General features: G+C 38.6%; 1 protein-coding gene across 3 annotated transcripts in view; it reads right to left on the bottom strand.

The window, feature by feature from the left end:
- Positions 1-18,440, bottom strand: part of LOC106876115 (nematocyst expressed protein 6) — a 94,127-nt gene that overhangs the window by 45,532 nt on the left and 30,155 nt on the right. For all 3 annotated transcript variants that reach the window (XM_014924526.2, XM_014924527.1, XM_014924525.2), the window contains exons 5-7: positions 14,308-14,431; positions 6,946-7,018; positions 3,628-3,831 (exon numbers count right to left, since the gene is read on the bottom strand). In XM_014924526.2, the coding sequence (XP_014780012.1) occupies positions 3,628-3,831; positions 6,946-7,018; positions 14,308-14,431 (401 nt within the window). The remainder of the gene's footprint in view (positions 1-3,627; positions 3,832-6,945; positions 7,019-14,307; positions 14,432-18,440) is intronic.

The following is an 18,440-nucleotide window of genomic DNA, read 5'->3' on the forward strand; positions in this document are numbered from 1 at the left end:
ATACTTACATTGTGATTTCTGCAATGTGGTGCATAAATTGTCAAGTAAATGAGACGCATCTTTGCCTCCACTGATTCACTTGCAAAGTGTTGAGTAAAATTATTTCGTTGCAGACCTCCTTTGAGTCTTTTTATTATCACTGCGACACACATAGTCCCCAGTTGGTAACATTGATTTCAAGGCCTTCCCAGATGAGAGACTGGCATTCCACTTAATGTCTATGTTCCATGCTGGCATGGATTGGAGAGTTATTAATGTAGAAATATGGTATCGTAGCTACTAACAGTTGAGGGTTGCGTAGTCTAGACGGCGTTTTTAGATTTCATTATTCTCTTTAACCCGGGCAAAGCCGGCTATTTCTGCTAGTGTTTAATAAATTTAAGTATTAACTAAAGTAGGAAATACTTAATGAAGTTTAGTATATACCCTGCTGGTAATTTTAGTTGTATCCTTTAAGTATCATTTCGTGATGTGCAAACTGATACCATGAGTTTACTTTCAGATATATTCATTAGGCTATTTTTTTTGTATTATCTGAAGTAGAATACCCGCATACCGATTAATCCCCCAAAATTGAATTAATATTGACTTTAATCAGATACTTTGTATATTTATAGCTAAATATATAAAGATATGATAAATAAGACCCCAAGGTACGAGATATGTATATGCATATAATGCTGAAGGGTTGTACCTGATTGATTTGGAAATTTGTCTTCCCAAATTATCTAAATTAATTATACAATTGGTTCTACCACTAGGACTTCTTATATATGTCAGGTAAGATTGCGGTGATAGAGTGGAACTCATCTTTGAAGGATATACCTATTCCCAGCTGGAAAGACTATATACAGGACCTAATTAACCAGCTAAAAAACTTTATAAATAGAATGAAATGGAAGGCTCACTACTACAATAACAACCATCCTCATAAGAATAATACTAACATGGAAGATATAGACTATATAAAGAGAAACTTCAAATCTAGGCAGGAACCTCCCAATAATAGAATTATACAGAACTTTGAGGAGAAAATATGGAATATGGTGAAAAATATCAAATTAAAAAAAAAAAATCCTAACAGACACAATAACCACCTCAGCAACTTAGCTAGAAAAATAAAAATATTAAAGAACAAGGATGGAGTTATAGTACAATCTGATAAGACCAGAAATTTATATAGACTGGATACACCACTTTATGATAAACTACTAGAAAAGGAAATAATGAAAACAATATAAGGTAGTTAATAAAAATTATATAGATAATATTAACATGATTTCCAAAAAAAAAATCATGGTTGAATATGGTATTGAAAATATAACTGAACCATATGTCCCGATGCATCCAAGAATAACAATTAAAGACCATAAAGATAATTTTTACTCAAACCCCCAAGTAAGATTAATATGCCCTAGCAAGTCAGATACATGTAGACTTAGTAAATTAATATTAGATGCAAATCTAGTAATATTAAATAAGTTAGGTAACCTTAAACTCTGGAATTGTGCCCGAGATGCTATAAAATGGTTTAATAATTTTAAGGATAAAAATAGATATAGATTCCTTCAAATTGATATAGAGAATTATTATTCATCTATAAATGATGTGGTTTTAAATAAGGCCCTGTCATATGCGACGGGAAAGGTAAAAATGTCATTTGAAGAAGTCAATTGGTGTTGGCCGCGAGGAAGTCTTTTATAAAATATAAAGATAAACTATGGGCAAGAAAAAACACAAGAGATTGTTTTGATAAACTCATTGGTGCCTCAGATTCAGCCAAGGTTACCGATCTTGTAGGTTTATATCTCGTATCTGAACTAGAAATAGAATTTACGAATATAGAGGGTGGTCGTTATAGGGATGACCTACTACTTATAACTAGAAATTGTACTAATAGGTCAGTAGAATGCCTTAAGAAGAAAATGCGCAAGTTCTTTAAGAATTATGGCCTAGGGCTAACTATAGAGAATGAGCATTGTGCAGTAAATTATCTAGACTTCAATCTTAATCTAGTCACTAATAAGATCCATCCATTCCATAAGCTGAATGAAAACCTAAAGTGTATTAGTTCTTCAAGTAACCATCCTAAATCAGTTAAAGAAGCCTTAATAAATAATATACGTCAAAACGCACACCTCACCTGATACACACAACATACACGTTACAGACGCACATACACACACACGCGCACACTCACACACGTCTGAGCCACTAACCTCTATTCATACAAACGTACACATTCGCACACACCATTCTCATACACACGCGCACACGCACATTCATTTTGGGTCACCAGTACTTTGACATCGCCCTTTCTTTCAACCTCTACTTTCAAACCTTTTCTAATCATTCGTCATGCTTGACTACTAAATCTACAAGTTCTTTTTTTTCCATTCTCTCTCTGTTTATTTTCTCGTGTTCCTTTCTGTTAAAGAGCATAGGCTCGAAACGTAAAAGACTTGTTCATATTATCGAGCGTCAAAATAATACACCTGCTTGTTGTTCATACACCTGATTTCTTCCTTTGTTTTTCTATAAATTTCTACTATACATACATATCTATCTATCTACCTATCTATCTCTATATATATATATTCCTTTACTTGTTTCAATTATTTGACTGTGGACATACTGGAGCACCGCCTCAAAGTGCTTTTTAGTTGAATAAATCGACCACAGGGCTTCCCTTTTGCTGAGCCACTAATTTACAGGGACGTAAAAACACCAGCAGCGGTTTCAAGTGATGGTGGCTGGAGACAGACATGAATACAGAGACACACACATAAATACATACAGTGGTTAGTGTTAGGAAGGGCATCTAGCTGTAAAATGCCCGCCAAAACAGACACAGTAGCCTATAGTAGTTTTTCTATCTGGCCGGCTCCTGTCAAACGTCCTACCCATGCATGCTTGGAAGATGGACGTTAAACGTTGATGATGATATACACACAGGCCTCTTTCAGTTTCTGTCTAGGCTATATCAGAAAAGAATTGCACAAGATGCCACGCAGTGGGACTGAACCCGGAACCAAGTAGTTGGAAAGCAAGCTTCTTACCACGCAGGCACGCCTATATAATTTTAGGGGTTTTCGTGGTTGTATGGGATTCATATTTGCATAATGTTTAAAGGACTCAGGCGGTGAAAAGGAAGATTAATGGATGTCATGGAGTGGTTTGTGATTGCGTTTCACCAGTCGCTATAATTGTGCACAAAAAAACATAATATAAATATAAAATTTGAATATGTATAAATGAAGAAAGACAAGTGATAACACAAGATATTATCAGTGTTTAGGTTTAAAATGTTAGTCGTTGGAGGGAAAAGACGTCATACTGTTCTGTCCAATAATCATGGCCTGGTATGCAAGTTGTGAATTTGAGCTTGAGACTCTACTGGTTTGATGAGCCTACTCTACCACACTGGCTTGACATGGCTCGGCAGAAGAGCGCAGTGTTTTATACTCTTACCAATAAGTAGTTAAATCGATTATATTGACCCGAGGAATCAACCGGTTCTTATTTTTGTCGATCCCGAAAGGATGAAATGCAAAATCGGCCTCAGATTGTTTAGCTTAGAAAGAAAAAAAGAGAAGAAATTTGAGATGACTTTGTACTGCTACTTACACGACTGCTATAATGCGTGATGCTGTAAAAGTCATAAGGTGTACCAAAAGTGAATACTTTGCTGCTGTCGAGTTTCTTGAAATTAAAGCCAAGATTTCCCTGTATTCTGTGTGGATATACGTTTATATAATGATCACGATCCGGGCGGTTATGTTCATGGTTTAATCCTATGGAATGTGCTAGTTCATGTAAAATCGATCTAAGCTGCAAAATGCAAGGTCAAAAGTGATAAATGCATAAAAGAACGGCTTGAAAATGTTACCTGGCTTCACATGTTTTAATCCTGTATATAGCCACAGCCTCACGGCTGAAACATATGAAATAATAAAAGTATAATTGCAAATTAGATCAGTTGTGTTAACAATGATCACTCACGTGATCTCCATAATTCTCTTGTTCAGATTACAATAAAATTAGTTTATTGCAGTTAACCGAAGTTCATATTTTGATGAGAATACTCTCAAAAGGTTATGCAGACATTGTCGACAATCAGGTGAAGTGAGATATATAGTATCAACTTATTTATTTTCAGTCTAATCACAGTAGAAATAGCTACCCCAATGTCCGAGCTAATAAGGCGATACATTACCCACCAAGTACTGCAATGTGAATGTTTAATCATAGAAAATTATATATGTGTAGATAGCTTTTAATTTTTTAATGGATTACTCGCAGAAAGGTAGACAACCTATTAACAGAGCTTTTCGAGGGCGGCGAGGTGACAAAATCACAGATGGTTGGACAAAACAATTTTGAGTTCAAGTCTGGCCGAAATCAACATCATCTGCTAAAATCATCAGATTCGATATAATATTTGAGTATTTGTTCTTTCTGTGAAATCTTTCCGAGATCCGGTTCTCCTTTCCTCCTTCTGCAGTCGATAAAATAAAGAAACAACAAGCAATTGGCGTCAATGTAATCAACTGACACATCCATTCAAAACTGTTGTTGAAACAAGATCAAAAACCATTATTCTAAGTTTTTCTCAGCTGTTAGGTTCCAGCAACTTTATTTCAATGGATTAAACTATCTAAACTCAGAAGACTACTTTATTCACACATGAATAAAATTCTGCAGGTAATTGCCAAAAAGGAGCAGCTAATATTTTTAACAATAATATACACATTCGCTTCTGTTCCAGCAGACCCTGTTCGATAACATACAATATTAAATCACACGTCAAAATGACAAATGAAAATATTCAAGTGTACGTGGCGTTAAAATCATGGTTGGTATATGTATTCTAGGTACAACACCAAGCTATATGTAAGTGAAACTGAAAGCTTTTAAGGTTTAAATAGGACTTTTCGACCAAGCGAATATGTTTTAGTCAATTAATTTTAGTGGAATTATTTTTTGAAGTAGCTACTCAGATATAAGAGAGCAATGTGTAAATTACAAAATATTTTAAGTTAGCATATTTATTCTTGCTACGTAGTAATGCAGAAGAACTTAAAGTTATAATTAAGGAGCAGAATATCTTTGACACAGGAGCTTGAAAGAAATGACACACAATTTAATGAATATATGCACCCTATTTCGTTCACACAAGGTTCGAGAAAGGACAGAATTATTTTTACATAAACGAGAAGATATTATGCCTCAACCAACAGAGTATTCATGAGGAGGGAAATGCATTACTGCTGACTGCAGAACTTATTTCTGCCTTCTATTTCTTCTCACTTCTTCCTCCTCGCGTCAGTAAAGTTTTTATAAAACAGAAACCCATGTAAAAAATCTGGCTGAATGGGTTGAAATATTTATCAATATACAGATTATATCGAGCAACAAAAAATTTCCGCTTCGTTTACATGATACTCTTTCGTTATCTCTTGGGGCGGAGAAGCATTCATCTGGTGTTGTTTTTTTAGAACGTTTTTGACTAAATTTAAGGACAATTTTTTTTGTAGCTTCACCTCAGAGCTGTGGCCATGCTGGGGCACAGGTGTTTTGCTACACTGTTATTATTGAGAGCCTCCTCTAATATGCAGCATTTTGTGATTAAGGGAGTCTGATGTAGCTACCCTCATTTGCACCTCTTGCCGCGAGGTAGGTTCATCTGGGACTCTCGTCAAGAAACGGTCCAGTTTTGATTTGGAAACACCTATATACACCTTGTGTAGTTCCCTCAAACTCTTTGGGAGAATATTAAAAAGCTGTCGGCTCCTGAAACTGAGGCTATTTCAGTAACTGATTCCGAAGCGCGATGGCATTGTTGGGATCTTTAGCACTGTGCAGTATCTTCCCGTTCTGGCATTGGTGTAGCTTTCAATGCCAAAATTTAGCACAATCCCTTCCAGGAACTTCCAGATGTATATTACTGCATATCTCTCCTGCCTTTGCTCCAGGAATTAGAGTCTTGGCTGTTTCAGATTTTCTCAGTAGCTGAGCTGTTGTAAAGAGACGATCTTTTTTGTGAAGCTTTGCTGCATTGCTTCAAGGTCCGCTGTTAATTTTACACTGTTGCGTGACCATAGCTGGGAGGAGTAATCCAGAGGGCTGAGGACGAATGTCCTCAAGAGGACCATCATAGTTTCCTTATCTCTGGTTCTGAACGTTCACAGGATCCATCCAGCCAGTCGTCTGCACTTTGTCACCATCCTGGTAGTGTGCACTTGGAAAGAGGTATCATCACTCATGTCGATACCCAGGTCCCTCACTGATTTAGGATCTGGTAGTTTTATATTCAGTTTTGGACGCTGGTAGCGCAGGGCCTGGAATTCACCAGCATTAAACTGAATATTATTGTCCTCAGTCAACTGTATATTGCGTCCAACTCCTGCTGCAGGTGTGCAACATCGCTGGGGTTCTGTTCGTTTTCCGAGACATTCGTATCGTCTGTGTAGCTAGCAAGTGTGGCTATCCGGGCAACTGAGGGCATATCTGAGAGGGCCACTATGAAAAGCACTGGTCCCAAGAGAGTGCCCTGTGGAACACCACTCACTATTTGTGTTTTCATTGAGGTGACTCTATTGGCCACTGCTGCCTGACTTCTATTTTTCAGTAAGTCATGTAACAATTCTCCAAGTTTTCCTGCTATGTAAAGATTACACTATTTGTGGCATATCATACCATGATCCACTTTATCAAAACCTTTTGCAAAGTCAAGGTTTATTACGTCCACATTTGAGTTGTTGAGGCAGATTAAATGATTACTGACTGTAAATCGATATCGACTGATATTCATTATTCAAATTATCAGAAAAAAGAGATCCGAGCTGATAGATACTTTTAGTTGAACAATTTTCTTATAAATCTGTATTAAGTTGAATCCATACAATTAATTTAGGCGAAATAAAATAAAAATATTTTTTTTACCCCTTCGCAAGCGTATCCTAAGCCAAGACTTTGACTTTGACCACGACCGGCCATTCCAACATTGGAATAACAGCTGTAAAAAATAAAAGAAAAACAGAAAAGTGAATGAAAATCTTTCAGCAGTCCGCTTTCTCAACGTAATCGTGTGATGTATGTATGCATGTGTGTGTGTGTGTGTGCATCTCTCTCTCTCTCTCTCTCTCTCTCTCTCTCTCTCTCTCTCTGTATATATATATATATATATATATATATATATATATATATGTATGTATATATATTACACACACAAACACATACATACACACACAGAGACACAGATATATAAAATTTATGCAAATTGTTCATGATGGACATGGTGAAGCTTTTTAAAATAAAGTCTTTCCACTAAATATGATGCTTTATACGAGTCAATGAGTCCAACAAAAACTATTTTGATTTCTTCTCTGCCACATCAAAGACTAGTTGACAAAACAGTACAGAATAAGTAGAGAATAAGAACAAGACAAGAGGTAGAGTAATAAAGATGTTGCTAGCCTGTTACATCATCAGTAGCATTGTTAGCTTACATATCATCTTCTTCCTCTGGGAGTCTATTTTTCATAACACGTCATTTTGCATAAAACCTCTCTTCATAATCAGTGAAACAAACTGCATTTTGTTACATAAAATTATATCAAATAAATTATTTATGTTATATGAGCAAACGTCACACGCACACACATACACAAACACGCACGCACACAGACATATTTATATCAGTATATTGAAATCTACACATTTATCTCGTGATCCATCAACGATGCGATATCTGCACTGCAACTGAACTGGTACCTATCTGAATAATGAGGTTATGTGCCTCCAGCCAGCCAGCCAGCCAGCCAGCCAGCAGATCTGACAAGACGCTTATGTTGCCAAGAGCAATATATGAAGCGAAACTAATGGCAACATTCTGATCGGCCATACCCAATGTATCACTTTATGAATTATCAACGAGACTCTCAGATGTTATTCGTTACTGGTCACAATGCGCTTTCAATTCTTTCTTGATTCTCCTTTTCTTTTCAATTGGGTTCCAAGTCACATTAGTGAATTTTATTTCCATCTATCGTTGTGGCGTTCCAAGAGGCCTTTTCCGATCACTTGGTTACCACATAGCAACAGTATTGGTCCATCTGCTGCCAGTGACTCTTAAGACATTTCCGACGCAGGGGACCTTCTGCATTCGGAATTGTTCGATCACATCGTTCACCCCGCTCCATTCTCCAATTATCTTATCTCGATTCTGCCCTCGCAAAGATTTTCCTGGCCATGGATATTCCCGTGGCCCTTTTTCTCGTAGACATTCTATATTTCTCTCCATCGTATCATCTCACATCTCAGTTGCGTATAGAAACGCAGGTAGGACGGTGATTGTGGAGAGTCTCCCACGTATGTTCTTGTCCAAATATACCATGAGCATGTACTTTATGGCAGTAAATTCTATTATCCTGCCATCACAATCTTCGAAATATCAGAATCCATGACACGGCGAATATTCACTGTATGTAGGCGAACTCTTTCAACTCCTAGATTTTGCTAATTTCCAACTCTATTCAGTCTTGAGCTACGACTTCGGACGGCATAATTTTGTTTTCATGCGGTTGATCTAAAACTTACTGCTGAGGTCGGGTGGCCAGCTATCTCATTATGACCTGCAACCGAGTTGGGATTCTGGTGATAAATGCAATGTTATCAACGAATCTGCAGTGTGTTAGTAGCTTTACGTTGATGTTCACGCCACTTGCTCACTCAGTGTCTTCGATGAACATTGCTAGACAAGTGAAAAGTTTGGAGAGATTGCGTTTCCATTGCTGATGCCATTTCCAATTAGAACTCATATTAGTAGCAATAACAGAGCAATATTTGTTGTGCATCCGGATTTCGCGTCCCTGACTGCTTTTGTGTATTAGTCCTGATATCTTGCATTTCGGGAGATTTCAACACTTAATCTGCTTTCCCAGTCCATAATTCTTGAAGTTATTTCCTAAAAGTCATTTCACGTTTAGAAAACATATGTATGTATGTATGCATGCATGAATTTATGTATGTATGTATGTATGTATGTATGTATGTATGTATGTATGTATGTATGTATGTATGTATGTATGCATGTATGTCATTATTCAGTTTATTTCAAGATTTCTTACCAATAGAAACTAGATCCAAGGCTCTTTCATTGTAATTCAACATCAACATAACAGTATTTTTGTTTGTATATATGTATTATGTATGTATGTATGTATGTATGTATATTTGTTATGTATGTATTCTCATGAATATAGTTGAATATCTAGACATGCTCATATATACTTGAATGATAAACTTCTGGAAAGTTTTACTGATTTTTATAGTTCCAGTGATGGTTTGGATCTGTAGTCTCCGAATTAGCTTTCTCCTTTTTGGTTTTGAGTATCCTAATTCCTCAAGATTGGCGTTTAGGCAGCGTGCTACATATCTCAGGGCACCAATAATTACAGGTATAAACCTGAACTTGTAATCTGGTTAGAGCAACTGTAGATTTCTCAATAGTTCAGTATTCGTGTTCTCTTTTTCACTGATCTTCAATTTTATGTAAAATCCGTTGGGCAGCTAATTTCCTCAACTGTGCACAGTTACTCTTCTCTATCCCAAATCATTTTATCAAGTCTGTTGTGCTTACATTTTATTGAGATCTTATTGAGATCTTCACTGGTACATTCCACCAATATTCCTTTTTATTACGAGTGGCTATGTCTTCTACCATATTGTGGGTTCTTATTTCTTTGTCCTCAGGATTATCCTTCTGACGGATTTCATTATAGAGTGTCCAAGCTAAGACGTCATGTCTCATCGGTAAAAAATAACGTAATCACATTTTCGGGCAACAGCTTATGATGTGATATCTTCAGCACACAGTCTGCATCGGTTGTCCCATTTTACGGTTTTCCTGCATCACTATCCCTTTTGTGCATCAGTTACTTGATTGATATTTCCTGTTCCTGGATTGCAAATGTATACTCTTCAAAGTGGGAGATAGTAATCCGGTGACTCGTCCATGATAAACTGCTTTGATTATCGATACTACCATCGTCTCTGAGCTTTCTACTAATATTTCCATGCAAAGTCTTCTGCTCATATAGGCTCATTCTTTCATGTGATGATACGTTGCGGTAGAGTCGTGCAACTACTTTGGCATGACAAGGAATGTTGCTCAAGGTGGTACCTTCCGAGTCTTATGATATTATCAGCCTCACGTATGCAAACTTGGTCAAGGGATGCATTTCCATGTTGCCGAAGGGATATGATGCGAAATTCAAAGGCACTTTAGATTGACCTTAAGCTTCTCTCACCTTGTTTTCGTTTTAGCTCGAGGAGGTCTACGTCACTGTTTGTGTGGAAATCATGTGTGCTTGTTAGTGTTTTTCTTTTTTGGGGATCTGGCTCGGATCTCATCAGGCGCCCAACGAAGCAGCCCAAATGTTGGTATGAGTACTGACACTGCAAACACATTGTGGGCCACTGTTTTATTGAAGACGTGAGGTAGGTTCATCTGGAGCTCTCTACAGGGAGAGGTTCAGTTTTGATTTGAAAACACTTATATGCACTTTGTTTAGGTCCCTCATTCTCTTTGGAACAATATTAAAAAGCTGTGGGCTCCTGAAACCCAGGTTGTTGCAGTAACTGATTCTGAAGCGCGGTGACATCGGTGGGATCTTTAGCACTGTGCAATGTCAACCCACTGCGGCATTGGTGTAGCTTTCCATGACAAAATTTAGCACAATTCCTTCCAGGATCTTCCACATAAATATTACTGCATACCTCTTCCACCTTCGCTCCAGGGATGACCCTAGCTGCGAGCAGTAATCCAGGGATTTGAAGACGAATGTTCTCAAGAGGACCATCATGGTTTCCTTCTCTCTGGTTCTGAACGGTCGCCATCCAGCCAGTCATCTGCACTTTGTCGCCGTCCTGGTAATGTGCACTTGGAAAGAGGTATCGTCCCTCCTGTTGATACCCAGGTCCCTCACTGATTTAGGGTCTGGGATTGAAATTCCCTGTGGACCAGTGTACCCTGTAAGTTTGACATTGAGTTTTGGACGCTGGTAGCGCAGGGCTTGGAATTTTTCGTCATTAAACTGCATATTATTATCCTCAGCCCATCTGTAAATTAAGTCCAACTCCTTCTGCAGATGTACGACATCGCTGGGATTCTGTATTTTCAGCGTGACTTTCGTATCGTCTGCGTAGCTTACAAGGGTGGCTATCAACAGAAAACAAAAATGTGATAGAAAAGCCAGAAACTAATAATGTACAAGAAGAGGAGGAGAGAACGGATAAAGATGTCAAATATAAGGAGGTTTTGATAAAGTACGAGAAGAACGAGGAGATGGACTGAAAGATCGCGAAGTTGAAGGACATAAGAGTGAAGATGCAGGAAACCTGTGCTGAGAAATGAATTTTGATACATGAGGAGAACTACTGGGAGTACATAAAAGAATTTGATGAGAATATAGAACGAAACGAGCTTGGTTGGTGGAAACACCACCCACTAGAACTGATTATTTGCAGTTGATAAAGATGGAAGTAACAGTGATTAATGGGTGAAAAGTAACGAAAATATTTCAATTTTTTGAGTTGCAAAACTGTTAAAGTAAAAGTGAAAAACTGAATAAATGCAACCACCCGACTGGGGTCGAGAGGACGTTGCGCCTCCTTTTTTCATTCTTGCGCATTATCATTTTATTTTAATCTTTCTTCTACTCTTATCATTCGCTTTTGTAATTTTTAGTTCCCTGATTGTATGTTTGTTGCGTTTTGTACTGTTTTCATGTTTCGTGATGTCCTATAAGAACTCTTTGTATGGCCTTTTTTTTAGGTAATAAAGAAATCGGTATTTTGTGTGCCGCTACGTTCTGAGTTCAAATTCCGCCGAGGTCGATTTTGCCTTTCAACCTTTCGGGGTCAATTAATTAAGTACCAGTTACGCACTGGGCTCGATATAATCGACTTAATCCATTTGTCTGTCCTTGTTTGTCCCCTCTGTGTGTAGCCCCTTCTGGGCAGTAAACGACTAAGAAACGTTAGCACGCCGAGCGAAATGCTTAGCGGTATTTCGTCTCGGTGAAGTTAATACGTGGTAATATTTTGAATAGTGTTTGTGCTGCTTTGCAGCGATTTGGGTGTTTACGTGTGTAATTTGTTTGAGCTTCCTCTTCTCGTAAGAGAAGAGACAGTTGGTTGAAGAATGTCTGAAGCCAGTTATAGTTACTCAGACATGTCATCGTCCGAGGAGGAGTTGCTGGAGGCAGTTAAGACAATGGACCAGAAACTGATAAAAGAGAGGTGGAATTTTGCTGATGTAGCAAGGTGCAAGGAAACAGAAGTGGATATCAGGGAATTCGGATGACACAAAGAAGAAATGAACTGAGATGGGTTCGAAGTGTAGCTGTCGCCCACGCAAGAGGTTAAAAACGGAATAATGGAAAAGTCGATAATCTGTCGAAACTTTTCTATAAATAAAAGAAGAATAGACGTCGTCACGACAGAACAAATGGAAAAGGCGTTAAAGCAAATTTTCTGAAGGCATAATATACCTCACGAGAGGTTCAACATTCGGAGCAGTAGAAGTGAGGTTTCGTATTGCAGCAGCAGCAAGAAAACATGCAGCGTTGACAATTCGGAGCGAAGAAGTGGTGCTGTTGCCCACGTATAGAGGCATGAAAGTAACAAGGGTCACGGTTGAAGGAATCCCACCGGAGATTGTTGTGACCTGAGTGGCAGATGCGGTCCTCTTTGGTAATGAGGACAACATAGTGGTGCCCCAGGCCAAGAAAAAAGATTGCGTCAACTGGAGAGGTCAATCACTGGAGATGATAGTCCAAGGTTCAAAAGAAACGATGGAAAATATTGCGGAAACAATAATTATGGAAGAAACAATTATGACTGTCAGGATCGAAGGAAGAGTTCCAAGCTGCTTTAAATGTGGCCTGAAGGGACACATAAGAGCAGATTGTACATCAAAACCAAGAAAAAAGCGACCAGAAAATACGGAAGAGAAGATAGAAGAGACCTGCAGAAAGGAAGTAACCGAAAAAGGAAAGTAGCGGAAATAGGAAAAAATAAATGGGAAAATGTGACAGCAAAAAACTAAAAAAGGCAAGTGAGCTAAACTGTAAACCACATTCCACACCCATCCCACCCACACTCTCTCAGACCCACCCACTCCATGCAGACTCTAGGCTTATCCATTCCAGAAACAAAAACAAGAGGCAAACATATACAAAGAAAACCAAAACCCCTCTCCAAATCAATAAAGAGAAGGAAAAAGTGTAGGGTTTATATGTTGCTTAGCGACGAACTGTTAAGGGATTCGGCGGAATGGGACATAGAGTGTATTGGAACTGCGGGGTATGATAATGTGGAGGAGCATCACTCGTGTGTGATACCAGATAAGAAGCAAGAGGAAAAAATACAAGAATATATGGTTGGATTTTGTTTTTGGAAGGTAGACTGCAGCTGGAGCTCATTCCCCAGACTTTACTTCGTACGATCGGTGGTTGGAGGAAACAGGTATCGATGTGTTGGAAGGTTCAGGATTTAAAAAGTAGAAAATGGGGCTACTCGTAAGTGGGGCGAGTGGTTCCATTTCCATTCTATCATTTTCATGTCTTCATACGTTATAACATTCATTTCTATTTTTTTATATATGTTTTATGTCCCACATGTTTTGTTTGTCACCCCTATGTTAGCCTGCATGGGAAATTTAAAAAATCAGGTATTTCGTCTGTTTTTACGTTCTGAGTTCAAATTCCGCCGAGGTCAGCTTTTGCCATTCATCCTTTCAGGGACGATTAATTAAGTACCAGTTGCATACTAGTGTCGATCTCATCGATTGGACCCCGCCCCAAAATTTCGGGCCTTGTGCTAGGAACAGAAAATAATATATATTATGCTAAATACGGCTTTGTTTCTATGATGATGTCGTTTTACACAAGCCTAGAAGACTGTTAGAACCTCTTTCTCATAGAGTTGTTGTCTCCTCTATTCTATTGACACTACAATGGTCTCTAATCAACCTGATCTGGTTGTACACCGTCCAAAACTAGACCAAGCTGTTACATCTGTTGGTTCTCGTCACCCATTTAATAATTTTTCATCAAATCCGCTTCACTGAGAACCCATTCCTCAGCAATTTACTTCTTCTCAAGCTTTGCCAACTCATGTCTATTTACTAACAATCCAAGAAAAAAAAAATCAATTTCATCGACATCAGGACTGCTTGGAACATGGTGCTTCCCCTTGGTAAGAAAAGATGTAAAAATGAAAGAAAAACATATCACTTACCCCCTTGTTTTAATATTAACCCAATTTTTGTCATTATGTCTTTTGGGCCGAAACTGCACGCAGGTATACTTTTGCCAAATGTACATGGCTTTTCTGACTCTCTGCTTGAGTTTATAATTAAAATCTGATGGCAAGAATAAAATATTGACAAATTAGATATCAGTCTACGTTGATGATAAAATTGTATTTAGTGATGAAGATAAAAATTATGCTCTTATCAAAAGGATGCGAGAAAAATTCAAGTAGAAAGTCTTCGATATTACCCAGGATATTAGCCTGTCAAGTGTAATGCTTTGTTACACACGTTTTTTCAATTAATCTTACATTATCTGTGGAAGAGCGTGGCTTAGTGGTTAGGGGTGTTGGAATCATGATCGTAAAGATTGTGGTTTCGATTCCTGAACCGGGTGACGCGTTGTGTTCTTGAGTAAGACACTTCATTTCACGTTACTCCAGTTCACTCAGCTGCCAAAAAGGAGTAATCCTGCGACGGATCGGCGTCTTGTCCACGTGAGGGAAATCGGCCCTTATGACTCTGGTATGGCTCAAGAAGGAAGCATTTATCATTTTTATTTATTGTTGGGTACGATGCTATATTTGGGCGGCTTGAACATCTGGACCGGATTTTGTCGGATTGACTGCCAAACTTATCAATTTTCACGTAGAAAATAAAAAAAATTCCAAACTTGGTACTAAGGTGTTTGAAACAAGTTGATTAGTTCTTAGTATTAATCCAGCCGGCTTAGAGAATCATTACTTCGTCGCTAAAGATGTTAACGGAATTACTTCCGTTTTTTTTTTTTCAATATTTTGAGTTCAAATACCATGACGTCAACATTTTCTCTCATACATTCAGGGTCGATAAATTTAAGAACAAGTCACGTGCTGGATTCGATGGAATTGATTTGTTCCTTCTCCTTGTAATTTGGTGCCCTAGTGACAAAATTTGAAGCAAAATGTAGCGAGTTTGCAGAAATGCTTGTGGTCATTCTCACAGTTCTTTACGTTCAGAGTTCAAACGCCAACAGAGTCAGCATTACTTTTCATCTCACTGGGGCCAATAGAAGTGAGTACCAGTCAAGTTCTGAACAATGGTATAGATTAAACCCTTGTCCTCAATTTTCAGACTTTAAGATTATAATCTTTTCTACTCTAGGCACAAGGCCCGAAATTTTGGTGGAGGGGGCCAGTCGATTAGATCGACTCCCGTACGAAACTGGTAATTGATTTATCGATCGCGAAAGGATGAAAGGCAAAGTCGACCTCGGCAGAATTTGAACTCAGAACGTAAAGACAGACGAAATGCCGCTAAACATTTCGCCCGGCGTGCTAACGCTTCTGCTAGCTCGCCGCTTTGCTTTGAGACTATATTAGAAACATTAAAGATTTGGAGGTAGGGGTACTCTTTTATGTAAACGCTTTCCATTGACTGCACCGCCATAGTCTCACTGTCTGCATTCTCTGCCTCATCGTTCCGTTCACCGCTGGTCTCACTCTCGATAAGCACCTGTCACTTTATGCTTTCCAGTTCTGCTGGAGATAACCATTCATGCTTCCTGATGGCTCTAGCTTGGCCACACACAGTTTGTTCACTTAGTTCAAATGATTGAATTCAAAATTATTATTATCATTATCATCATCATCATCATCATCATTTATTGCCTTTGCACAGCTTCTAACGCTGGAGATGTACTACAGTGTCAGCTGTTCACTACCAGTGAACTAAGCTAACACCCCTTATTGTTCGAACACCGTCCGGAGTATTCGATCGGTTCGAAGTAGTGCTGTTTTCTGCAAGTGTTCAACCCTTATTGCAGCCCATGTTCGTTCCACGTACCTCTCGAGATTTTTGCTCACTGTTCCCAGGGCTCCGGCAATGATTGGTTACTACTCCCAACTTTTTCAGCGACCACAGCTGCTTAACCTCCCAAGCTAACCTGTCATATGTGTCAACCTTTCTTTCTTCCTTATCGCATACCTGGTTGTCAGTTGATTATGCTATATCTATGATCCAGCATCGTTTGCTTTCTTTCTCAATTAAGACTATGTCTGGTTTCCTATTCTCTATCTCACAGATTAGAGCCTCCGTTTCTGGTTTTAAACTACTTTCAGTCATCCATAGCCATCTTTTTCTTTTGTCTGTCCGATCTTCAACATCCTTATGAAAGCGTCCCACAAGCCTGACCTTCTTACATCCAGTAACAGCGGTTCTGTGGCATATTTTACATACCATGCTATGTTGTTTTCTTCTGCTCTGGTGCTGTGTTCGCATCCAATATGTCCTCTTCCCCCTCTTTCCTTGGTACATGTAGCCTGTGTCACTTTTTGGATGGAGTATCCCATATCTAGTCAGCAACTTCCTCGTCTTTGTGTCTAAGCAGTTTAGTTTGTCTACGGTCCATGCGATTACCCCTGCTCCATATCTAAGGAATAGCTTCAATCTTATTCTGCCTGTTTAATTTCGAATTGAGGATCAGTTTCAGTCTGCGTTAGTACTCCACTTTAAATTTTACTGTCATTTCAGTCTCTATTAATTTATCCATTTCCAAAATCTCCAAGTCCTTATAACCCGCTTCCCCTGTCTGCTCCTTAATCTCCGCCGACGGTATCGTTAGCTCGTCCATGCATTTGATTTTGCCTCTCTTCATGACTAACACACCACACTTTTCAATCCAAAGTGTATTCTGATATCAGCACTGAAAGTATACAGGTATCAACGAGAGAACTGACTTGATTCATAATTACAAAAATAGTTTGAACATATACCCAGCCTTTGATTTTCTCAGAAACAGTGGCAGTGGTATCAAGCACAGCACAAAGATCAGTGGGGACAAGCAGCCCCCTTGGAAGACACCACTCCTAATTTTTACTGTACCTCACCTTCTTCCATATGCTGTCAGTTCCGTCATCCATTCCGCCAGACTTTTTCCAAGCAATCGCTCAATATTCAATGCAATACCAAATAGGTTCATAACTTCCATAATCCAAGAATGTGAGATCATATCGTACGCCTTGCGATAATCGATCCATGACATGCCTAAGTTAGAGACTGCAAGAGGAGGAAAACTAGGTACAGTTTTGTCTACCAGGTGTTCATCCTTGGTACCTTTGCACTTATGCTTGCAATCCTTCTGCTCATGTGGCAGGACTATTTTTTTCCAGATGTTCGTATATTAACTCTGCGAGTATTCCAGTCAATGATTTCCGCATAAGCGGCAAACGGGACATTGGCCTGTACTTGCCTACCGTATTACCTTTTTCGATGTTTTTCAGGCACAGCGCTGTCCTACTCAATGTCAACCGATCTGGTGTTACTTGGTGGGCATTTAACAAGGTGTTGAGTTGCGCAGCTATTCGTGCGTGGCATTCACCAAATATTTTGATCCAGTAGCCTTGAACTCCATCTGGACCCGGGACCTTCCTGCTACCAATTTTCTGCTTATTTCCTTCAATTCCTTAAATGAAATGACTAGTTCTGCCAGTTTTGGACAGACTACCGTTTGTTTCAGTTCTTGCAACCATTCAGCATCCTTCTTGTGTTCCTTGTCTTTGTTCCAGATGTCACTCCAAAACCTTTGACTTTCAATGTTATCTGATGTCTACTTTTTATCTGTACATCCTCCATTTATTTTTTAGTAGAATATCTTAGTAAACTATACTCTGAATAACCTATTCTGGTGGTAACCCTTCATTCTTTGGTCGTATCTTACCATTTTTGCTTTCTTTGCAACTAGGCGCTGTTTCAGTTCCTCCATTATAACTTTCAGCCCCTTTCAATATTATACTTCCTTGTATTTATGTTTGCTTTTAGGCTCCCCACTCTCTTTTCGGTCTAACGAAGAAATGTCATTCGGGAGCATATCTATTATTATTATTATTATTATTATTATTATTATTATTATTATTATTATTATTATTATTATTGCCTTTGTACAACTCCTAATGCTGGAGATGTACTACGGTGTCAGCTGTTCACTATCAGTGAACTACGGTAACACCCCTTATTTTTCGAGCACCATCTGGAGTATTCGAGTGGTTCCAAGCAGTGTTGTTTTCTGCAAGTGCTCCACCCTTATTGCAGCCCCTATTTGTTCCATGTACTTCTCTCAAGATGTTTACTCACTGTTCCCAGG

Source organism: Octopus bimaculoides, chromosome 3 (assembly GCF_001194135.2).
Source record: "Octopus bimaculoides isolate UCB-OBI-ISO-001 chromosome 3, ASM119413v2, whole genome shotgun sequence".
NCBI lineage: Eukaryota > Metazoa > Mollusca > Cephalopoda > Octopoda > Octopodidae > Octopus > Octopus bimaculoides.